Source organism: Mustela nivalis (assembly GCF_964662115.1).
Source record: "Mustela nivalis genome assembly, chromosome: 6".
NCBI lineage: Eukaryota > Metazoa > Chordata > Mammalia > Carnivora > Mustelidae > Mustela > Mustela nivalis.
Window position 1 is genome coordinate 58,582,756 of NC_139025.1, and position 25,904 is coordinate 58,608,659.

The 25,904-nt window shown below is 36.1% G+C and overlaps 1 protein-coding gene across 1 annotated transcript in view; it reads left to right on the top strand.

The window, feature by feature from the left end:
- SEC23A (SEC23 homolog A, COPII coat complex component) overlaps positions 1 to 25,904 on the top strand; it is a 61,802-nt gene that overhangs the window by 10,977 nt on the left and 24,921 nt on the right. Inside the window, exons 6-14 of the mRNA XM_082737764.1 lie at positions 1,844 to 1,923; positions 3,960 to 4,104; positions 6,002 to 6,160; positions 7,242 to 7,357; positions 10,783 to 10,906; positions 12,951 to 13,031; positions 15,247 to 15,336; positions 16,730 to 16,836; positions 22,878 to 23,031. Coding sequence (XP_082593890.1) covers positions 1,844 to 1,923; positions 3,960 to 4,104; positions 6,002 to 6,160; positions 7,242 to 7,357; positions 10,783 to 10,906; positions 12,951 to 13,031; positions 15,247 to 15,336; positions 16,730 to 16,836; positions 22,878 to 23,031 — 1,056 coding nt within the window. The remainder of the gene's footprint in view (positions 1 to 1,843; positions 1,924 to 3,959; positions 4,105 to 6,001; positions 6,161 to 7,241; positions 7,358 to 10,782; positions 10,907 to 12,950; positions 13,032 to 15,246; positions 15,337 to 16,729; positions 16,837 to 22,877; positions 23,032 to 25,904) is intronic.

Genomic DNA, 25,904 nt, shown 5'->3' on the forward strand with positions numbered 1-25,904 from the left:
GGGAAGCAGGCTCCCCGAGGAGCAGAGAGCCCAACGTGAGGCTTGATCCTAGGACTCCAGGTTCATGACCGGGGCCGAAGGCAGAGGCTTTAACCCACTGAGTTACCCAGGCACCCCTAGAGTCTGTTCTTTTAAGAGGTTTGTTGAAGGTAAGCTTAGCAATAGTGTGGGAACTTGAGAGAGAGAATTGAGTTCACGGGTTTACTCTAGGAGGTACACTTGAATGTGTTTACACACAGGAGGGAAAGAGAGACTAAAGAGGGTGAGTGAAAGCAGGAGTGAGGTGAGGTTTCAGAAGAGGTGATGGGGATTCCTTCAGGAGCATAGGAAGCAGAGTACCTTGGAGTGGAGGATCATTTGTTTCTATGAGACAGGAGAGAAAGTGGGCAAGTTTTAGTCTTTCTGTGGCTTAGGTTTTTTTTTTTGTTTGTAGAAGAGAGGTAATAATGGTATCTATCTTACTTTGTGGTCATGAAAATTAAATGGATTGTGCCTCTAAGTATTTGCTGTTGCTTGTTTTTTTTAACTGTAATTTTTTTTAAGTTGTTTAATGTTAACCTCTGATTGTAGAGTACATTTTACTTAAATTATATAACACATATGTAACACATAATATTCCTCCTTTTTTGTAGCAGGAAATAAATGCCTACAGACTAAATTTTTTTCTCCATTAAAGTGTTTTTATTTTCCTTCTCTATTTTCTCAAAAAGAGCTTGGTCTTTGCTCTCCAAATAGTCCTGGATTCAAATCTTAAACTCTTCCAGTTATGCAGTCTTGGTTTGATCTCCTTGCTTGTTTTATTATCCTCTGTGGAAAGGGATAAATACCTGTTTTACAAGGCTGTTACTAGTACCAAGTGAAGTAACATGAGAATACGAAGAATTGTATAAACTCTTACAAGGGCTTTCCGACAAAATCTAGATTAATATATTGCTTTACCACTTAGTAGTTGTGTAACCTTTAGCAGGTTATGTAGCCTTTCTGAGTGTCAGTTTTCATTTTTAAAGTAAGGATAAAAAAATCTACTTCATTATTGTTCTGTGAAGAAATAGTGTATATAAGGAGTTTGGCACAGAATCTAACGTGCAGTAAGTTGTTGGTAAAAAGTTGTTTTTCTTCCTAGGAGTATAGGAAATACTGTAGTACTAGTTCAGTATTTTTTCTTTCCAAATATTTAGACTTTCTGATTTTCTGTTATATACTTTTACTCTATCACTTCATGACTAAGCATTTCTAAATTCAAGGAGACTTTGGTAAAATAATATTTTCATGTGTCTAGAAAGGAATTTTGTGAACATTTAAAATTCAAAATGAAACTGCCAGTTTAGTTAGGCAGTAGGTTAAAAATTAAGAAATATAGACATACAAAGTATATGTACCTTATAACCCCATTTATATGATTCAACTGCTATTTGTTTTGCCAGATTTTAATTTCATAAGGTCAGGGACTGTATATATTTTACTACCATTAGATTTTCTGGCACATAGCAGACACTTGAAATATAGTTGCTCAAAGGGGTGGATGAATATAAGTTAAGAAATACATTCAAGTTACCCAGTAACTTTTTGACTATTAATTAGAAAGAAAGAATTTCTGAGCTAGTATCCCTCTTTGCTTCTGTAGCACCTTGTACTTTGCTCTCTTATTGTGATTATTTCATTGTACTGTTATTGGTTACCTGACAGTCTCCCCACCTGGACCTTTTGCTTTCTGAGGAAAGAGACTTTATGTTCTTTATTTTTGTGTTCCTACTACCTAGCATAGCACCTTGCACATGTTAAGTAGTTGATATATCTTTGTAGGAGTAATTGAATGGATATCACAGAAATCATCTCTTTACAGGAAATGCTGGGACTCTCTAAAGTACCCGTTACTCAAGCAACACGTGGTCCTCAGGTACAGCAGCCACCTCCTTCCAATAGGTAATAATTAAATATAGCAAAGTTAATTTTACAATTTGTGCAGCTCTTTTAAGCATCCCATACCCTTAATTTGAATATAGACATTCAGTGATACTATGTTGTTAAATATTTTTAGTAATATAAATACATTGCTTCAGAATATCTTCTAAAGAGATAAGGCAGAATCATGTCACCAAAATGATTTCTCATCATTACAATGTTAAGGAGTTATTTTAGTTTTGATATGTTCCTGATCTTCTCTTCTTAAGTTCATAAAAACTTTTCTGGTTGAAGGCCGCCAAGCAAAAATACGGCCTCAAGAGCTTTTCAGGGGTGCCTGGATGGCTCAGTCATTAGGAGTCTGCCTTCGGCTCAGTCCTGGGATCGAGCCCTACTCAGGCCCCCTGCTTGGCATGAGGCCTGCTTCTCCCTCTTCCACTCCCCCAGCTTGTGTTCCCTTTCTCGCTGTGTCTCTGTCAAGTGAATAAATAAAATCTTAAAAAAAAAAACAACTTTCATTTTGCTTTTTTAGCCTTTGAGGTAGTTTTTTCCCCCCTAAACTTACTAATCAGAGGTGGTATTACTAAAATTGAGTTGATGTGTATTCTTAAAATTATTTCAGTAGCCTAAAAACATTCTCGACTGTTAAATAAAAGATGCAGTCCTGATACTTGGTGTGAGAGCGTTTCCCTTATAGCAGTTGTACTCAAACTGTGGTTCTGAACCAGCAGATAGCATCACCTGGGAACTTATTTGAAATGCAAAGTCTTGGACCCTACCCCTGACCTACTGAAACAAAGCTGTGCAACCAGCAGTCTATTAAAATAAATCCTCCCACCAATTCTGATGCACACAAAAGTTAGAAAACCATTGGTCTCCATTTGCAACGACATGGATGGAACTAGAGGGTATTATGCTGAGCAGAATAAGTCAATCAGAGAAAGAAAATTGTCATATGATCTCCCTGATATGAGGAACTTGAGAGGCAGGGTGGGGGTTTGAGAGGTAGGGAAGGAAAAAGTGCAACAAGATGGGATTGGGAGGGAGACAAACCATAAGAGACTCTTAATCTCACAAAACAAACTGAGGGTTGCTGAGGGGCGAGGGCGGGTATGGAGAGGGTGGTTGGGTTATGGACATTGGGGAGGGTATGTGCTCTGGTGAGTGCTGTGAAGTGTGTAAACCTGGTGATTCACAGACCTGTACCCCTGGGGCTAATAATATATGTTAATAAAAATAATCATAATACAAAAAAGGAAACCATTGGTCTGCTATGTATTTAAATTACTTTTTCTATTTCTTTCTTTTTTTCAGGTGAGCCGGCAGGGGGTGGTGGGGGGAGAACAGAGGGAGAGAAAGAAGCAGGCTCCCAGCCGAGCATTTGGTTATAGTGTTTCTTTTCTTTTCAAGATTATTTATTTATTTATTTGACAGAGAGAAATCACAAGTAGATGGAGAGGAAGGCAGAGAGAGAGAGAGAGGGAAGCAGGCTCTCTGCTGAGCAGAGAGCCCGATGTGGGACTCGATCCCAGGACTCTGAGATCATGACCTGAGCCGAAGGCAGCGGCTTAACCCACTGAGCCACCCAGGCGCCCGGTTATAGTGTTTCATTAGTCATCACAAACCTATTCAATTAGAGGTTAATATGAGTTATTAATATGATGAACACCTGTCTTCTATTTCATAGAAAAGAGCTTAAACAGAGACACCTGGGTGGCTCAGTCAGTTAAGCATCTGTCTTCCATTCAGGTCATGAACCTTCAGGCCCTGTGCCCAGCTTGATCTCAGGACCCCAGGATCATGACTTGAGCAAAAGGTAGATGCTTAACCCACTGCGCCACACAGGCACCCCATGCTTTTCTCTTTCTAAAAAAGTAGACAACTTGGTTCTTAAACTCTTTTTTTTTTTTTAAATACTTTTTTATTTTTTATAAACATATATTTTTATCCCCAGGGGTACAGGTCTGTGAATCGCCAGGTTTACACACTTCACAGGGTTCTTAAACTCTTAACCACAAACATTTATAAATGACTTTTTATTTAATTTTGTTTTACAGATTCTTGCAGCCAGTACAGAAAATAGACATGAATCTCACAGATCTTCTGGGAGAACTGCAGCGAGACCCTTGGCCTGTACCACAAGGAAAGAGACCCTTACGTTCCTCTGGAGTGGCACTCTCCATAGCTGTGGGACTACTTGAGGTAATGATGATAGCTCTGTTTTGGAATGTAAATGTATATGTATGTGTATCAGTAATATGTACCAGGTAATGTTGAGTGAAAAAATCAAGTCATTAGGACAGCAAGTATATAATTATATTTGAAGTTGGACTTGCAGGGTATCCTTTTGTGTACAGAGAGGCACCTAGAAGGGTGTTTGTCCAAATATTAACAGTGGTAGAATAAGGGGAATTTTGCTTTTAAGTAGTATTTGAAAATTTTACACATCTCTTAGGCTTTGTAACTATAGTTAGAACTTTATAATTATAAAAATGCTTTTTAAAATTGTGAAATGATACCAAATTTACAGAAAAGTTGTAAAGAACTTTTTTCTCCTTGAACTATTTAAGTTGCTAGTATGTTCTCAACCCCTTGAATACTGGAGTTGTGTTTACTATAAATGAGGATGTTTTCCTACATAACCACAATACAATTATGAAAATCAGAGTATTGACACTGATAAATTACTACCACCTAATTTTCAGACCTCATTCAATTATTTCAATAATTTCTTTTACAAAAGAGATATAGTTCAGAGACATGTATTTAGTGGTATGTCCAGTTAGTCTCCTTCGGTCGGGTATAGTTCCTCAGCTTTGCTTTTTCTTTCATGACCTTGATGCTTTGGAAGATTCAGTCCAGTTATTTCATAGATTCTCTCAAATGAGGTTTGTTTTGATGTATCCTCACAATTAGATTCAGGTATTGCATGATTGGCAGGGATATCAGAGGAAAATGCTGTGTTTTCATTACACCCTATGAGGTGACCCATGATTTTCATTTGCCCCATTCAAGGTGATATAATCACCACGATCACTTACTAAGATTGTGTCTGCAGGTTTCTCCACTATAGAAGTACTTTTAAAATTTCTCCTCCTTTTGTGATTAATTAAACATTAGATGGTAAGGAACTTTGAAACCATGCAAATATCCCATTCTTCATAAAACTTTCAGTTTATTTATTAATACCATTATGGAGTTTACATTTCCTTCTCTCTATGTATAGTTACTCTACTTTGTCCCATAATTAGAAAAATTTATATAATCATTTTAGAAATGCTTTTATTTGTAATTTCTCTAGTCAGTTACTGGACAAAAATACAGAGCACATTTTTCATGTTATGTTATAGCTTCAGAAAAGAAAGAAATGACAACTTTTGTTATCCATTGTGTTTGGATTCCTCAAAATTTCTGGTCTACTGAGAGCAGTCTTTCTTATTTTAAAAATAATACCATTTTTCTCATGTCACTGGTACCTTGGTTAGGAAGGAGAGGTAGATTGGAGTACTTTGTCCATCATCTTGAACTAGAAACATAAGCTATGCTTGTGTTGTTTTAAACATAAAAAGTAAAACAACAACAACAAAAAATAGAAGATGCACTCTTGGGGTGCCTGTTTGGCTCAGTGGGTTAAGCCTCTGCCTTCGGCTCTGGGATCGAGCCCTGCATCGCATTGGGCTCTGTACTCAGCAGGGAGCCTGCTTCCCCCTCTCTCTCTGCCTACTTGTGATCTCTGTCTGATGAATGAATAAATAAAATCTTAAAAAAAAAAAAAAAAAAGAAGATTCTTTCTTTCACTCTTTCTCTACTCCTCCCAGTCAGGCTTTAAGTAAGCAGGAGAAGCATCCTTGTTTAGAGAGATCAGGTTTATAGATTATTTTAAAGTTAGGAAGGCACTATTGTTTAGGGTAGGATTTCAAAAGAAAGGTATTCAAATAAATACCTTGTTTTTAAATTTCACTTTACAACATTTGGTTATTTCCTGAAAAATATATGCTTTCCTGTTTTCTAGAAAGAATATATCAAAATTCACTTTTAGAAATGTATATCCTTGTATTTTCTTTTAAATTCTTTTGACAAGTTACTTTTTTTCCAATAGTGTACTTTTCCCAACACTGGTGCTCGTATCATGATGTTCATTGGTGGTCCAGCCACTCAGGGGCCCGGAATGGTGGTTGGTGATGAACTGAAGACACCTATAAGATCATGGCATGACATTGAAAAAGATAATGCCAAATATGTTAAAAAGGGAACTAAGGTAATTTTGGTTTTTAAGCCTTTTTGCTTTAGTAGAAAAATTCATTTTATGGAAGAGGAAGTATACAAATACTTGATGATAAGTGATCTGATATTGTGAAGTCTGATATTGTTACTACTATTCAGAATTGGAGAAACAGTGTTTTTTTTTCTTGATAATTTTTCTGGTTTTAAATATTTAAAGACTTAATAGCACCAATAAGTATCTCTTTAAAGAATATTCTAGAGAGAAGCTCTGTGTGCCTTTTTAAATATTCATTTTAAAGAATATCCTGCCTGCTTTGGAAAAATTCCTTGCATTTTCTTTTTTCATTTCCAGAGGCTGTCTTGTAGATACATATATTGTTCATAGCATGAATAGTCCATTATTTTCTTGTGAGTTGTTTTCTGTTTATGTTATTTCAATTTTATGTGGGTCTGTGACAGTATATTCTCACTTTTGACTGTGTACTCCCTTGAATTGGTTTTGCTGTTAATGTCCCTTTTTAAAAAAGAAATTCTCTAGAGTTCACAATTTTATTTTAGTTTTGCTGTATTATCTCTTTTCTTTTTGGCAGTCATTATACATAATTTTAAAAGTATAACAACATGATTTTTGTCACTATTACTGGATGCTTTTTTCCTGCTACCTAATTTTTCTTTTGAGCTTGGAATTTTTATTAGAGCTTCAAAAAGTATTTCTTTTATTGTTTATCTAATAGTTTTTGTTACTGTCTTTCCGTACTTGACGTTTTTGTTGCCTGGATGTGGATTTAGCCAGGAAAACCAGTTCTGTCTTCTACTATGTTCATGTATGAAGAGCAAGATATTTGGTATGCCTTTTCTCCAAAGTTAGCTTCATTTAGGAGTATATTTAGAAAGAATTCTTAAAATTTGAAAGTGTCACACTTATAGAAGTTATTATATCACTTTATGAACAATTTTTTATCATAGAAAATTAAATTAGAACATCACATTTAAATTATTATGTATTATTCTTTTAGAATTTTTAAATGTTATTTTGATCTCTTTATGGAAAAATGATTTATAGGGTGGTTAAGTTTGTGCATTGCTTTGATTTGATTAAAAAAAATCTTTTGTAGCACTTTGAAGCATTGGCTAATCGAGCTGCTACGACTGGTCATGTTATCGATATCTATGCATGTGCGTTAGATCAGACAGGTCTCCTGGAGATGAAATGCTGTCCCAACCTTACTGGGTATGTATTTACAGTGTTTACGGTTTTTGCAGTTATAGACTGATGATTACAGTTTACAAATATAAACCAATAATGACAGTTTAGGAAAAACAGTCATCATCCTGCCACTCCAGGACAACTATTAACAATTTTTGATACTCCTTTCAGTAAAGCTCACTTTAAATTTTTTCTGAAATTCAGTTATAAAGTCACAAGTTCTGTTTGAAAAGCTGTTTTGATATCGTGCATTGTTTTATTATTGTAGCAGCTTTTTTTTTTTTTAAAGATTTTATTTATTTATTTGACATACAGAGATCACAAGTAGGCAGAGAGGCAGGCAGAGGTGGTGGGGGAAGCAGGCTCCCCCCAAGCAGAGAGCCCGACGTAAGACTCGATTCCAGGACCCTGAGCTGAAGGCAGAGGCCCAACCCAGTGAGCCAACCAGGCCCCGCTGTAGTAGCTTTGTGAGATATAATTCACACACCATACAATTTCCCATTCAAAGCTTACAATTTAATGTTTTATTTTTGGTTATTTACAGGTCGAGCAACCATCACCAAGTTTTGTTTTCGAACATTTATGCTACCCCAGAAAGTAGCTCTGTACCCATTAGCAGTCATTTCCCTTTCCTGCTTCCTTGTTCCCCACATCCCCCACCTCGCCGCCGCCCCTCAGCCTGGGCCACTAATCTACTCTCTCTCTATAGATTTGCCTGTCCTTGATCTTAGGGGGAAACTATTTCATCTTTCACCATTAAGTGTGATGTTAGCTGTGGGGTTTTGTAGATATGTTTATCAGGTTGAAGAATTTTCTGTCCTTAGTTGAGATTTTGTTAATTAAGGGTGTTAGATTTGTAGCTGGAGTGGGGTAAGTGAGAAGGACAGATTGTGAGGGTCTTTTGACTGATGTAAGGCTTCAGATTTTACTTTGAGTGAGATGCAGAGTCATTGGAGAGTTTTCAGTTGAGGTGTGGTACGATCTGATGTAATGTTTTAAAGGGACCATTTGACTTCAGTTGTCTACAGTAGAGATCTATAGGGATATAGGAATACCAAGTGGTGGCTGAGAAGTGGTTGGATTTTGGGTATATTTAGAAGGTAGAAGATTTGCTGATAGGTTGGATCTAGGGTTTGGGAAAATCAGAGGGAGTGTACTGGAAGGATTGCCTTTTGTTGAATAAGACTGTGGAAAGAAGAGTATTTGGGGAGAAGATTGGGAGTTCAATTCTGAATATGTTTGGTTTCAGATGCCATTTGATATCCATGAGGAGGTATTGAGTAGGCAGTCAGGTATTACAACATAGAGTGCAGGAGATGGGTCTGGGCTGGAGATAAAAAGGAGGGAACTGTCAGAATTTTGGTGTTTCTTTTTTTAAAAATAGCAATAAAAATGGTAGGGTTCTAAGATTTTGCAATTTAACACCACAAAGATCATTGGTGACCTTCCTAAGAGCAGTGAAAGTTGACTTAGAGTAAACTAGAAGAATAGGAAGACGAGATTGATAACAGCTGGTATAGATTACAACTTTTCAAACTTTCACATATTAGGTCAGTCGGGTATCTTATTAAAGTACAAATTCTGGATTTACTGTGCGTGGGATGAGACTTGGAATTCTGCTTTTCATACAAAATCCTTGGTGATGCCAGTATTGCTAGACCACGGTCCACACTGAGTAGTTAAAGGTATAGATCGCTCTTTCTTAGTGGTTTGCTACCATGCACCATTTTGTACCTTGCTGTAAAGGAGGAAAAATTAGTGAGGTGGTATAAGTTGTCCTTAATGTATTATGCATTACCATGTTTAGTGATAAGAGAACATCATAGATGGACATGTTTGTTGAAATAGAAAGTCTGAAAGAATTTATATACTGCTATTGGAATTAAAATGTTAAGTTGTTAAGACTTCTAGATAAAGGTCAGCATACAAAATTCAACTATATTTTTGTACACTGGTGAGAAACATAGAGAAAACAGCATTTACAAAGGTATAATATAGGGGCGTCTGTGTGGCTCAGTCTGTTAAGTGTCTGCCTTCAGCTCGAGTCATGATCCCAGGGTCTTGGGATCCGAGCCTCATGTCTGCCTCCCTGCTTAATGGGGAGTCTGCCTATCCTTGTCCATCTGTCTCTCCCCCAGCTCATGCTCTCTCACTCTCAAATAAATAAATAAAATCTTTAAAAAAAGGATGTATAATAGCATCAGAGATAACATAAATCAAGAGTTTCATAGTATCAAAAATAAAATTATCATTAATTAATTGTGCCATATCAGTTTTATTCTTTGGCCTCTTTTAAATTTTGATTATATTTTGTTTTAAAGCTACTTAAGTATTTTAAAAATATGAGGAAATACATGTAAATATTTGTATGCATTTGGGTATATGGGTGTGTGTATCCTCTTTTTGTATGAGAAGCAGAAAGATCTACATATCTTTACCAACCTTGCATTTTCACTTACACCCTACAAAGTGGTTTATAGGAGTTTATTACCTCATTGTGTGGATGTACCATATTTTATTTAACTAGTCTCTAATAGATGATCATCCAGATTGTCATCTGGAGTATTTCCAATCTTGTATTATTAGAAATAGTGAATACTCTCGTGCGTATATTCTTCTTTTGTTTTTGTTTTCCAGAATATCTTTGGGATAGATTCCCAATAGTGGGTTGGCTAGAGTAAAGAGAAAACACATAGGTAATTTTGTTAGATATTGTCAAATTCTCCTGCATTCAGGTTCCATCGTTTTGCACTCCCATCTGTGTTTCCATAGTCTCATCAACAGAATATGTTGTCAAATTGTGATTTTTGCCAATCTGTTAGGACAAAATGTTATCTCAGAATTATTTTTGACAGTTAATGTTCTTTAAAACTTAAAAAAAAATTAAAATAGGTATATGCTTACTGAAAAAAATCAAGCCGAATATAAGAGCTTAACGTGAAAACGGTCCTTCAGTCTCCTAGTCTCACTGAGTGTGATCCTGTTAAGTTTGTGTGATATACACAGGGACAGTATATGCAAATATATACATACACAGGTATATATTTGTTTTTAAGAATGAGAACGTGTGCCGTAAACTGTCAGGTATCTTCACCAGTGTGGAGAACTGGGTGGCTGGAATGGGAGAGATGTATTTGCTACCATGCACCATTTTGTACCTTTTGAATTTTGTAATGTATGGCTGTATATCTGTTTATAAAGGAATGTTAGTAAATTACTGAGGACCAATGCAAGTGTTAGGGGCACTCAGATACCCTCAGGATTGAGATTATTTGTGGGGTGAAGATAGTCTCATATATTTGAATTTTTTTAAATTGATGATAATATAGCACATTTTGGAAAGCATCTTCAAAATTTGTTGGTAGTACTGAGAGGTAATTTACTTCTGTTTTTAACAAATGGACCCAATACTTGTGTCACTTACATTATTTTTTGTTCTTTCCATGCAGAGGATACATGGTAATGGGTGATTCTTTCAACACTTCCTTATTCAAGCAGACTTTTCAAAGAGTCTTTACCAAAGATATGCATGGACAGTTTAAAATGGGCTTTGGTGGTACATTAGAAATAAAGGTAAGAGCCAAAACTTGATATGTATGGTATGTTATCAAAGAAATTTATAGGCTTGAGTGTGATTTTAAAATATCATTAATCAAATTCAATATATGTATTAAAAGTAGTGGTGGTTTTATTTCAAAAACCAGAATTAGAGGTTTTACCAGAAAAATGTGTCATCATTAAATGTACATGAAATTTTACTTGAGCATTTCCAAATAATTGTTAGAAAGAAAGATACTATATAGGTAAACTTCCATTTTAAGTGTGCTTTGTCTTTTTAGTGTTGTGTTTGCTATTGTTAATGCTAGATTTTTTTAATTGTAGGAGTTAATAACTAACTTAAAAGAAACCTGTTCTGTTCTATTTAGGTAATCGGTAATTGTTTTATGGTTGGTAGGTTGTTGATATTGGTTACTTCTGTCATTCACTTCAAATTTGGATTTGAAGAGTCCAAAGGCTTGGGGATACCTGGGTGGCACAGTCAGTTGGGCATTGGACTCTTGGTTTCAGCTCAGGTTGTGGATTGAGCCTTAGCCTCAAGGCTAAGAGGGGAGTAAGCTTGAGATTCTCACTTGACATCCTTTGTCCCTCCCCTCTTCTCTTTCTCTCTAAAATAAATAAATCTTTAAACAAAACAAAAACCCAAAGGCTTAGTGTTAGTTACAAGTGTATTACAAACACATTGATTTTGAATTTCCATTAAATGTTTCTTATTAATCTTTTTATTTGAATGCTTGTTCTATGTCCAGCATTAAAAAAGGAAATTACAAATTATAGAGATCTCAAGGGATATATAATAGGGCACAGGTTTTATTAAGAAGAAACTCAATCTTGGGGCACCTGGTTGGCTTGGGCAGTAGAGCGTGCAGTTCTTGATCTCAGATCTTGAATTCAAGTTCCACCTTGGGTGCGAAGCTTACTTAAAAAAAAAGTTTTGATAGAAAGATAAGAATAACACTTGTGACAGAGTGAAATAACAGATTATAAAAGTCCTACACAGGTTAATGGAAGAAACATGAATGTATGCAGGACACAGTTTACTCTTGACAAATGGTTTTATAGTAACTTACAGTGGTTTTGAAAGATGGCAGAATTAAAGCTGGTTGAAGAGAACACATTTTAGTTAGGATCCCATTTGATGAGAGGTAAAGAAGTGAGAATCAACATGGTATATTTGGGGAAACTTCCCAGTTAGTGAATGGTTTTTATTGCAAGGTAAGGGAAATAGTTTCAATTATGTGGTTGGTTGTAGTTTGGAGATGCATGTCTAGGCCAAAGAAGCCATTGTAAATTAATGAAGAACAGTGTTTTCGAGTAAAATTTGTCTGACTGTGATATTCAGTTTGTTGGGAAAAAGAATCTCAAGAAAAGTGAACTAGGCTACCTAATTTTTTTTTAAGATTTAATTTATTTATTTGGCAGACAGAGTGACACAAGCAGGGGGAGTGGCAGAGGGAAAGGGAAAGGGAGAAGCAGGCTTACTGCTGATCAGAGAGCCTGACCTGGAACTTGATGTGGAGCTCAATCCCAGGATCCTGGGATCATGACCTGAGCTGAAGGCAGATACTCAAAAGATTGAGCCACCCAGGCACTCCCTATTTTTTTGATAGAAAGTAACAATGGCTTGAATTTTGGTGTCAGTAGAAATTGGAAAGAAACCAATCTTTTTTTTTTTTTTTTTTTTTTTTGGAAAGAAACCAATCTTGGTGACAGATTTTCTAAGGGAGGAAAAACAGAAGATAGCATTTAAGGTTTTGAATTAGGATGTATGAATTTTGGAGATGCTATTATTTTGAATTGAGGGTGAGGTTCCCAAATGGAGTCCTCCTATGGGCAGTTGGAAATAGAATATTAAAGTTAGGTCAGGGCTAGCTTTTAAATTAGGGCATTGCAATCTAGAAGTACCTGGTGATTCATTATTTCTAATATTAGTATGTTTTCATTGACTTTTGAGTTTTAAATATGGAAAAAATGTCTATTCTTATATACTTGTAGTTGAGTGTATGTTTGAGTTTGTCTTTGAGTACACTGAGATTTTCACTGTATTCTTACTTTGCAGACCTCAAGGGAAATAAAGATTTCAGGAGCTATTGGACCCTGTGTGTCTCTCAATTCTAAAGGACCTTGTGTATCTGAAAATGTAAGTCATCTTTACTCTAAAAAGAAAATACAGTTAATTCAAATGGCAGACCAACAAGAGACCTAGAGTGGCAGCCTATAGCATTCCTTTCAAAATTATTGTGTAGGCTAAGTTTCAGTAGAATGTGGTTCAGTTTCCATTTCCATTGGTATAATCTACTTGTGCTCATTCCTTTTGCATATCCCTTTTACCATCTACCCCTGAATCTAAACCTTGTATAAATTTGTACTGTCAGCAGTCTTCTTTTTTTTTTTTTTTTTTGCACAAGTTATTCTTTGTCTCATTATGTCTGGAAAAACTGAACAACTGTGATTTAAAAATTTGGAGACCTTTGAAAGTCAAATCCGAAACTTTTTTTGTTGTAGGATTTCCAGGAAAGTAACCAAATTAGCCAGATTTGAGTTTCAATTCCTTTCTTTTTTGTTATCCCATCTAGGGGCCATATAATACACTTTAAAATGGTAGAATTAATATAGCTATAGAGAGGATGATGGGACATAACAAAGTGAGTAATCATCTCTAAAAATATAGAGTTTAAAAGTTACTTCTAAGCAATTTTCATGGTAAAAATTGATATCTAAAGTGTTTTTTTAAATCAGACTGCTTACATTATGGAATTCTGATCTAGAGAACCTATTCATATGTGCGTATGAGTTAAATTGATATCACTTTACACAGATCAATTAGTTGGATAGAAGGATAGTGTTAATTGTAATTACTTCATTAAATGGTATGTGCTTTTTAAAAATCATTAAATGGTGTATACTTTTTTTTTCTTTTTTTTTAAAGATTTTATTTATTTATTGGACAGAGAGAGAGAGATCACAAGTAGGCAGAGAGGCAGGCAGAGAGAGAGAGGAGGAAGCAGGCTCCCTGCTAAGCAGAGAGCCCTACTCGGGGCTCGATCCCAGGACCCTGAGATCATGACCTGAGCCGAAGGCAGAGGCTTTAACCCACTGAGCCATCCAGGTGCCCCTAAATGGTGTATACTTTTAGGGTTGCCTGGGAGGCTCTGTTGGTTAAGTGTCTGCCATTAGCTCAGGTCATGATCCCAGGGCCCTGGGATCAAGGCCTTCATGGAGCTCCTTGCTTAGTGGGGAGCCTGCTTTTCCTTCTCCCTCTCCCTCAGCCTGCTGCTCCCCCTGCTTGTGTTCTCTCTCTGTCAAATAAATAAAAATATTTTTTTATGAATTAGGAAAAAAGTAAATGATGTCTACTTTTTTTTTTTTTTTAAAGATTTTATTTATTTATTTGACAGAGAGAGATTACAAGTAGGCAGAGAGAGAGAGAGAGGAGGAAGCAGGCTCCCTGCTGAGCAGAGAGCCCGATGCGGGACTCGATCCCAGGACCCTGAGATCATGACCTGAGCCGAAGGCAGCGGCCTAACCCACTGAGCCACCCAGGCGCCCAATGATGTCTACTTTTTAAGTCTACAATATGAAGAGCTTGTATCAATACTTAGCAAGAACTTGAATTATTTTATAATTTTACTTTGTAAAAATTGTTTAATCTTATTTAATGACATATTTATATGACTTCAAAAAATCTTAAGCTTTTAACATTCATTAAATTAGAAATGTGAAAGTTTTTTTTTTTAAAGATTTTATTTATTGATTTGACAGAGAGAGATCACAGGCGGGCTGAGAGAGTGGGAAGCAGGCTTCCTGCCGAGCAGAGATCCCGATGCAGGGCTTGATCCCAGGACTCTAAAATCATGACCTGAGCCGAAGGAAGAGGCTTGACCCACTGAGCCACACAGGCACCCCAAAACAGTTTTTCTTAACTGCAGTTTTTTCTTCCCCTTTTTACCTTACTATATATTGTAGTAGTAGGGATGCCTAGGTGGCTCAGTCAGTTCAGTCCTGGGATGAAGTCTGGCATCAGCCTCCTTAGTCACCGGGGATCCTGCTTCTCCCTCTTCTCCCTACTTGTGCTCTCTCATTCCCTCTCTCTCTGACAAATAAATAAAATATTAAGAAAAAAAAAGAAATGTGAAACAGTTTTTCTTACTTCAGGTTTTTCCTCCCCTTTTTACCTTACTATATGTTATAGTATTAGATTGAGGGTACGTGGCTGGCTCATTCAATGGAGCATGCAACTGTAGATCTTGGGTTGTGAGTTCAAGCCGCACCCTGGGTATATAGATTACTTAAAAGTAAAATCTTTAGAAAAATTGTGTTCTCTAGCTTTCACATATACTCTTTTATTTTTACAGGAGATAGGAACAGGCGGCACTTGTCAATGGAAGATATGTGGACTCAGTCCCACTACAACCTTAGCTATCTATTTTGAGGTTGTCAATCAGGTATGACTTTTTATATTATAAGTACTCAATTTAGGCCATAAAAGTTTCATATTTTTTCCAGGAGTAATTATGACTTGAAACTTAATCTGTTTTGGAATTTTTGTTTATTATTTTCTGTTTCTCAAGGCTAAACTTCTTTTTTTTTTTTTTTTTTTTAAAGATTTTATTTATTTATTTGACAGAGAGAGATCACAAGTAGGCAGAGAGGCAGGCAGAGACAGAGAGAGAGGAAGAAGCAGGCTCCCTGCGGAGCAGAGAGCCCGATGTGGGGCTCGATCCCAGGACCCTGAGATCATGACCTGAGCTGAAGGCAGAGGCTTAACCCACTGATCCACCCAGGCGCCCCTCAAGGCTAAACTTCTTGGTGAGAGGATAAACTATAATAGAGATGTTAGGGAAACCCACCAATGCCCAACATTGGGCAACCCAACTTTTAGTCTGTTTTTTTTTTTTCTTTTTTTTTTGTCTTAATATAAAATTGAAGCATAAATAAAATCTTAAATTCTGTCTAGTTATGCATTTTTGTAATTAGCGATTGAGGTCCTCCTAGTTGTCACAAGGTATATAAAGATATATGAAGCCCCTACAAGAAAGTTTAATATATCAAAATTCATAGAAAAAGATTGGAAGGTAAAGATTCTAATATGTGAAAAATTTTTTCTGGTATAGGAAGAAGTTATATTAAAGAATGATATAATATACAAATTACTGCATTACATACCAATAGATATTAGGCATAAAATGAACCACAGAGGTTCATGGTTAGCCTTCCTAAGATACAGAGGTTTTTTTGTTTAACCATCAGAATTTGTGAAAAAGAGGTGGCTCTTAACTGACTGACCAGTCAGTCAATAAAGCAAGAATCCTTATTGTTAAAGGTCATGAAGGTTTCTTGTATTGACTACCTGCTATTTCTTTCTAAGGATCATTATTATAAATTACTGTTGGGCTCTTCTTATTAATAGTTTCCCGTGGGTCATCTGTTTATCATGTGATTATCTTCCTATAAGTTCAGTTTTCATTTCTTATACTGAGGGGAGAAGGACTTGGTTCAGTTTCTCTTTCTCCAGCTACAATTTGGCAAAATTGCCTTGCTATGCCTTTGTGTATCTGTAAATTTCTTTACACTTCTCCCTTCATTTTGTTCTTTTACATCTTCCGATTATATATTACTAAAAACTGATATCCTAAATGGACTCACTTCTTTTTTTCTTTGTCATTTTTCCCCTTTCCCAGATCCATTTCTCTTTTATGTGGCAAATCACAACTCTTTGGTATGCACTGGAAACAAACATCCTTCTAATTGATTTTAGAATGACTTTTGTTAATGCTAGGGAAACTGTATTAACATTATAATAGATTTTACTTAGTTTTTACTCTTATTTTCACATAGCATAATGCTCCAATTCCTCAAGGAGGACGTGGTGCAATCCAGTTTGTGACTCAGTATCAGCATTCAAGTGGGCAGAGACGCATCCGAGTGACCACCATCGCTAGGAAGTGAGTTGTATTTGTTAGACAATTAATTTACATATCAAAACTATTCTTGGTCATGTTTCCAAACTGGGCTTCTGTTTTGAGCAATATCTCTAACTAGAAAGTGGACATTTATGATTAATAGCATTTTATTATTTTAACTCAGCTTATTGGCTAAAATATTCATTGTTAGGATCCATAATTTAAAAAAAATGACTCCTAAGACACATTCTTCAAAATATTCTTGTATTTAGCATAGTCCTCAGAGAGGAGGAGAAAAACTAATAAACATTATCCTATAATAGGCAATGGTAATATGTATATACGTGTAGAATAATATACCATAATAATAGCATTACTTTTCAATTGATAATAAAGTTCTTAGCTAGTTTTATCATTCTATATTTTTTTCAAGTTTTTATTAGATATTTAATTCATTTACCAAGCCTTTATTCCTTGTCTCCTTTGTGATTAGGTACTTCTAGGGCAGGCTATGGAATGCAAAGGACTTGAACATACTTGGTCTGCTATATGATACAGAATAGTCCAGTCCTCAGAATTCTGTGTAGTGAAGGGACAGTTGTTTTTTTTTTTCTTCCAATTTTTTGGAGACTAATACTTTTATTAAATACAATAAAAATGAATTATTAGAAAATGTAACTTTACAAATTCAAAATATAAGTCTCTATTTTTATTAGATTTATTAGACAAAAAATTATTTTATTAAATTGCTTAAAAATTTCTAAACATTTATTCTCAGTTTCTGTTCTTATCTCATGGCAAACTGACACTAGATTTGCATACCACACTTTGTATAGCACTGCTTGAGACCACAAAGGTGAAAGTCTTTCAACAGTTAATATTATAAGGTAGTATTTTATGTAACAAAGTAATGTCCTATATTTCTTGAGGTAGTTACAGTTCCCAAAGAAAGTGATAAGACATACCAGATCCCTTTTCTTGCTCATCTCTATATGATGTATTTTCTGAGTAAGGCAAAAGAGAGAGTTGATTAGGATAAACTTAACAGATTTAAGCATGGGCTAGTAAATGGACACAGAGGGCATCAAAGCTTTTATTTTATTGAACTGTATTTAAACTCTGGCTTCATTCCTGAAAACCACGAGATTGTTTTGGTGAGTGATGGACATTAACCTTATGCTTAAACTGAGTATTGGTTGGATTGTCTTTTAGTTAGCAAAGGATTGTACATAGGTTTGTTGTCCTGCTCTGCTACTTTGGTTTGACTTAAAATCCCGGACCAATTTCTTGGAAGTTTTGATTCTTGGCAAACATGTCAATTTATTTTTTTAAAATTATTTATTTATTTATTTATTAAAGGATTTTTATTTATTTGACAAATGGAGATCACAAGTAGGCAGAGAGGCAGGCAGAGCGAGAGGAGGAAGCAGGCTCCCCGCCAAGCAGAAAGCCTGATGCGGGGCTCGATGTCTGGACCCTGGGATCATGACCTGAGCTGAAGGCAGAGGCTTTAACCCGCTGAGCCACCCAGGCACCCCCATGTCAATGTATTTATGCCTCCTCACACACACACATGCATGCACGCATATGCATGTGCAACTTAAATTCGACATTCAAAACATTTACATAAGGAAACAACTGGACATACCAACTGAGGGATATTTTATAAAGCTACTGACTTAGACTTGTCAAAAATGTCTTAAAGGGCAAGAAAAGCATTATAACCAGTCCAGATTAAAGGAGACTGAAGAGATGTTATGACTAAAGCCAGTATGTGATTCTGGGTAAAATCCGGTGTCAGGAAAAATTTTGCTGTAGAGGACACTACAGAGACAATTAGACAAATTTGAATGTGGTTCATATATAAGATAATGTTACATCAGTGTTTAATTTCATGAATTTGATCATTAAGGCTTTATAAGAATAGAAGATAATTTTCTTGATCTTAAGAGATACACACTGAAGTTTTTTTTTTTTTTTAAAGATTTTATTTATTTATTTGACACAGAGAGATCACAAGTAGACAGAGAGGCAGACAGAGAGAGAGAGACGGAAGCAGGCTCGCTGCTGAGCAGAGAGCCCGATGCGGGGCTCGATCCCAGGACTCTGAGATCACGACCCAAGCCGAAAGCAGCGGCTTAACCCACTGAGCCACCCAGGCGCCCCCACACTGAAGTTTTTAAGGGAGGGTCATATCTCTAACTTACCCAAGAAGTTTGACAAAGGAAAGAGTATGTGTATGAAGGAAGAGAGAATGATAAAGCAAATGTGTTAAAATGCTAACAATTGATAAATCTAGATGATGGATGTATAGGAGTTTATTCTAATTGTAGCTTTTTTTTTTTTTTTTTAAGATTTATTTGTTTATTTGAGAAAAAGAGAGCATGAGTGGGAGGGGCAGAGAGAGAACAGGAGACCGTCTCAAGCAAACTCCACACTGAGCGTGGAGCTGGACACAGGGCTTCATCTCACAACCCTGAGATCATGACCTGAGCCAAGTGCAAGACTCAAGTTGCTTAACTGACCTCCCAGGCATCCCTCTAGTCATAGCTTTTATGTTTAAAATACATTTTAAAAGAATATATATTTATTTATTTGAGAGAGTGAGTATGTACACGAGCAGGGGACGGGCAGAGGAGGAAGGGGAGAGAGAATCCTCAAGCAGACTCCCCACTTATTTAGGAGCCCCACTCAGGACTTGATGGCAGGATCCTGAGATCATGACTGGAGCCCAGATCTCCAGCTTGACCACTTAACCGACTGAGCCACTCAGGCATCCCTATTTAAATATTCTTAAAGTGAAAAGTTTTAAAAAGTTAGGTAATCCAGTTAAGAAATGGGCAGCAGAAGACCTGAATAGATATTTTTCTAAAGAAGACACACAGATGGGTAATAGACATATGAAAAGATGCTCAACATCACTCATCATCAGGGAAAAACAAATAAAAACTACAGTGAGATACATATACCTTACACCTGTCAGGATACTTAAAATTAACAACACAGGAAACAACAGATACTGGCGAGGATGTTAAGGAAAGAGGAACCCTCTTACTCTGTTAGTGGGAATGCTAACTGGTGCAGCCACTCTGGAAAATAGTGTGGAGGTTCCTCAAAAAGTTAAAAATAGAATTACCCTACACCCAGCAATTACACTACTAAGTATTTACCAAAAGGATATAAAGATACTGATTCAAAGGAATACATGCATCCCGATGTTTATTTATTTTTATTTTTAAAATGGTTTTTATTTATTTGACAGAGAGACAGTGAGCAGGAATGCAAGCAGTGGGAGTGGGAGAGGGGGGAGCAGGCTTCCTGCTGAGTGGGGAGTCTGATGTGGGGCTCAATCCCAGGACCCTGAGATCAAGACCTGAGCTGAAGGCAGCCGCTTACTGACTGACCCACCCAGGCACCCTGAATCCCAATGTTTGTAACAGCATTATCAATAATAGTCCAACCATTGAAAGAGCCCAAATGCCCATCGACTGATGAATGGATAAAGAAGAGGTGATATAAATATATATATACACCCATGGAATATCACTCAACCTTCAAAAAGAATGAAATCTTGCCATTTGCAATGATGTGTGTAGAACTAGAGTGTATTATGCTAAGTGAAATAAGTCAGAGAAAGACAAATACTTCTGATTTCACTCATATGTAGAATTTAAGAAATGGGACATAAGAGCATGGGGGAAAGAGAGGGAGAGACAAACCATAAAACAGACTTTTTTTTAAAAAGTAGGTTCCATCCTAGGGGTTGAACTCATGATCCTGAGATCAAGACCTGAGCTGAAATCAAGGGTCTAATGCTTAACTGACTGAACCACCCAGGCGCCCCTAAAACATTTTCTTAACTATAGATAGTACAAACAGGGTTGCTGGAGGAGAGAGGTGGTCAGGGAATGGGCTAAATGGGTGATGGGCATTAAGAAGGGGCCTTGTTTTGTTTAGCACTGGGTGTTAAATGTAAGTGATGTGTCACTAAATTCTACTCCTGAAAATAATACTACACTGTATAAGTAACTGGGATTTAAACAAAAGTCTTAAACAAAACAACAAAAAAGTTAGGTAAAATTTTTTTTTTCGTTAGGTAAATTTTTTAAGAGAAAGGGGACTCTCTTGTGAGAAATTTCATGGGTTTATATATTTTCAATTTGCACAGAATTTATGAGGTTATTATAGAGATATATATTATGTGTGTTTTGGTGCCATTTATGTCATTATGTCTCATCAAAACACCCATCTTTTCAAATTAACTTATCCTGACCATTTTCAATAATCAGCACTTACTTATTTTTTTATTTATTAGGAGTATGATTTTAGGGGCGTAGGCAAGTGTAATTGTTTAAGTGAATAAGCCATGTGAAAATAAAGGACTCAGGTTCCTGAGATACAGTCAAAAGTTAACCCTATTTTTCATAAAGAAAATAACTTTGATTTGGAAAGTTTGGTGTGAAACTAGTTGTAAGAATTACAGTGAGAAGGGAATATTGGAAATGCAGAAGACAGATTTTTACCATGTGAATAAACTCTTTAAAACTTGATTCTAAGAGCATAATTTTTAAGTTATAGCTAAATAAGTTTTAATTAGTAAATATGCATGTGCTTACTTGTCACTGTAGTTAAAATATCATCTTTATGTTTCATTTTGAAGCAAGTGAATATCATGGTCATCCAAGCTGGGAAAATACTGATTTGGATAATTTTGTTTTTAGTTCTTTGAGTTTTTTAAATTAAAACTTAAAAAATAACTGAACTATTAGTATAACTATTGTTTAAGTTGTATTAAAAATGATTTCAAAATTACTAGTTCTTACTCTTTTACTCATTCTCATTCTTTTTTTGCCTCTTGCCTGTTTCACTAGACTAAGATACTTAACAGTTGTTAGTCATCTAGAAAATATTAAAAAATTGTTTGTTTGAAACAAATTAAAAATAGAGGAAGAAGGGAGAAGAATTTTGAATATGTTACTGCCTAAATTTTCATGGCATCACTTCTTACATCTTTAAGTAACATAAAAGTGGTCTAGCTTTTCAAAAGCACTTAAGTATTACCAGACTTGGTTAAAGTGAGGCACTTTCGAATTAGGATCAGCTGAAGTATTTCAAAACTCTTTGAAACATTAAACTAACAAACACATATAAGCTGTTGCTGTGTCTACCCAAGATCAATTTGACTGGATTGGATTTATAAAACACGTGAATTTAAGGGGCGCCTGGGTGGCTCAGTAGGTTAAAGCCTCTGCCTTCGGCTCAGGTCATGATCCCAGGGTCCTGGAATCAAGCCCCGCATTGGGCTCTCTGCTCAGCAGGGAGCCTGCTTCCTCCTCCCTTTCTCCCTGCCTCTCTGCCTACTTGTGATCTCTGTCTGTCAAAAAAAAAAACAAAAAACAAAAAAAACAAAACCCCCCAAAAAAACCACATGTGAATTTAATAAATTATTGCTATTTTTATACATAATAGCAAATTAGTCCCTTAAAGTAAAATTTTCAGTTACTAACTTTTGATTAGTTTTGGTCATTGTATTAGCATGGAGAGAAAAGAATACATAGAAACTTCAATTATATCATTTTTGTCATTAATAATTGAATTAAAGACCAAATGAGAAAACTTTTTGAAATAATTTTGTTCATTTTCCAGGTTAGTAAATGAGAATTATTTAGGCTGGCAGAAAACTTTTATTTTTTTGTTTTAGTTCCATGTTGCTGCCTTTAGAAAATTGAAGAAATAATTTCAAAGTCTGACATAGAGACTTGTGTACATGCACACAAACACATATACTTGTGCCATTTTTTTACTTGTAAAAGTCTTAATGTTTTAAGGAATGTGTTTGGAGATCTGTCTTTACAGTTATTTTTGAGGACTTTATTAGATTTGGATATATTTTTCTGAAAAATAATGCTATACTGAAACTGCTATTAGTGATTTTAAAATGCTCGTTTTCTAGGCAATGTTGGAGTTTTCAAGTATTGAAGTAATTTTCTGCATCATTTTAATTTAAGTCTGTGTGGTAGCCAGCTGTGATATTGTAACTTTAGTAATTCAACAGTATCTCTGTGCTTTCTTCTTGCCTTTAGCTGGGCAGATGCTCAAACCCAAATCCAAAACATTGCTGCATCTTTTGACCAGGAGGCAGCTGCCATTCTTATGGCCCGGCTGGCAATCTATAGAGCAGAAACAGAGGAAGGACCAGATGTGCTCAGATGGCTAGACAGACAACTCATTCGACTGGTAAGAAGTGAACATAGCGCTTTTCTCAATCTGAATGCTTTTGTTTGTCGTATTTGTTGCTTTTGTTAAGTATCTCTTTCAACATACTTAACAGTTAACTGAAAGACTGTATGGGAGATTCCTATTCAAGTTGCTGAGAAAGGCATAGTACATTTATCTCTTCCAGTAAACTAAAATACATTTTTTTTCTTAAAACGAAAGAGTGCCACTTAAGTAACCTATTCTTTTTCTTTTATCGGGGCTAGAATCATACTGTTCCAAATCTAATCCTAAATTATTGAAATGTTTTTTTCTTAGTGCCTTTTTGGATATTTTTTCTTCATTGCTATGATTTTAGTTTTTTTTACTTAAGAGAAGTTAATTGTGACATAAAATTGTATACATTAATATACAAAAATATAGGTAAGTCTTGATTATTTGAATCTATATTAGCAAGTTAGTGTTAGTACAGTTACTGGTAATGCTGATTTACTTGGGTTTTTAATGTGGCAGGAATCCGAAACATTTTGACCTAGAATGCTTAAGTTCTAGTCTTTTTTTTTTTTTAAGATTGATTTATTAATTTGAGAGTGAGAGAGAGAGCATGAGCACATAGAGGGAAAAGGAGAGGGAGAAATAGACTCCTCACTGAGCAGAGAGCCCGATGCAGGGCCCGATGTGGGGCTCGATCCCAGCACGCTGAGATCATGACCTGAGCCGAAGGCAGACACTTAACCAACTGAACCACTCAGACACCCCTCAAAATTCTGTTCTTTTTTTTTTTTTAATTTAATTTTTTTAGTTTTTCAAGATTCATTGTTCATGCACCACACTCAGTGCTCCATTTTTACTCAGCAAACTCTGGCCTATTATTTTAGTCAAACACCCTGTTGAGAACTCTCTCTGCTAAGCTATCAGATTTCTGTTTGTTTTGTCCTTTTTGTTTAGATTCTCAGGTAGTTTTTTAAAACATTCTTGAGTGAACTAGTCTTTGTTAGTATAATTAGCCATTTTTGTAGCCATCATCCAGGACTTTTTTTTTCACTTTACCTTCAAGGGGGTTTTTATACTAACTTCTCTGTGATAAAAGCAGTGTTAAAATATCAGCACATCTTTTTTTTACAAGAAGAGGCGTAAAACCTCTCATAGAGTTAATCACTGATTGAAAACACCCTCGGTACAAATGCCAACTCAGTTCCTCCAAGATGAACCATTGTTTCTAGATAGGAAGATAAAATAGTAAATATATTTTGACTTATGCTAGTTTAGAACAGCAGAAACATTTTTTTTTTTTAAGATTTTATTTATTTATTTGACAGAGATCACAAGTAGGCAGAGAGGCAGGCAGAGAGAGAAGGAAGGCAGGCTCCCTGCTGAGCAGAGCCCAATGTGGGGCTCGATCCCAGGACCCTGGAATCATGACCTGAGCCGAAGGCAGAGGCTTTAACCCATTGAGCCACCTGTCAGGCACCCCAGCAGAAACATTTTCTTGAGTCACACTATCATTTAGCGATTTGACATGACATTAGTGAAATCTGTTGACTCATCAACCTGAATAGAAGCTTTGTTTTTCAGCTGATTGCATAAACCTCTTCAGTATCATGTGACATGTTATCAATGCATTCACTTATTGAGTGTTTTAAAATGGAACCTTTTCGGGTCGCCTGGGTGGCTCAGTGGGTTAAAGCCTCTGCCTTCAGCTCAGGTCATGATCCCAGGGTCCTGGGATTGAGCCCCGCATCAGGCTCTCTGCTCAGCCAGGAGCCTGCTTCCTCCTCTCTCTCTCTGCCTGCCTCTCTGCCTACTTGTGATCTCTGTATTTCAAATAAATAAATAAAATCTAAAAAAAAGAAAAAAAAAAGAAGGTATTTGAAGTAAGCACCTTTATTTGCCAGATGACTGTGGTTTATAATGAAGTGCTTTTGCTGTTTTGGTAGAACTATTACTGCATTTTTAGGTTATGACACGTGATACAAAACTGAGTAGTACAGCTTGGGTTATCAGCCCTCATAAAACCCCGTGATGGGGCGCCTGGGTGTCTCATTCTTTAAGCATCTGCCTTTGGCTCTCTGGGATCAAGACCTGCATTGTGCTCCCTGCTCAACAGGACGCCTGCTTCTCCCTCTCCCACTCCGTCTGCTTATGTTCTGTCTCTCTGTCAAATAATAAGTAAAATCTTAAAAAAAACAAAACCCATTAATTAGTAGCTTTCATTGTAAAGATCAACCTTTTCTGTATCCCTTATTGCCTAGGTGTAGTGAAATGACTCCGAAGATTGTAATTCTTAGGAATTCTCTGTGGGTTTATGTTGAATCTTTGTCTTATATCTCACACCTGAACTTCAAAATTTGCCGCATTGTTTGACATGCTTGTAAAACATAAATGCTATTAAGATATAAAACAGAATGGTTTTGTAAAGAACTAAATGAGATACTTACAAAAACTATGAAATTACAAAACCTACAATATAATTCACTTGTACACATTCTGTAATTTTGTAGCATTAAAACAGGAGCACAAGGCTTCTGAGGATAGAGAATAGATGAATCATGGGATGATGAAAATTTTACTCTTATCTTTGCCACACCAGTGTAGCTTCTTTGTTCCTATCAGTCAATTGGCAAATGTATGTAAGAGGAAGTTGGTGGAGGTAATTTGAAGGAGAGGCTGACATTACCAGACTATTGCCCTGCTTTCTCTGCAAAATAGCTTTCACTAGTTCCTGGTGGCCTCCCTTATATGTCAAAAACTGAGAATGAAGTTCTCCAAATGAACATAGTCCTACTGCATACTGACACATGGGACTGAAAGGTGGCTTAAAGAAATTGCTAACAGGATATCTTGGAAACTGTTTATCACTGTGGCTGGCATTATATGGTATGCAAAGTTCAGAA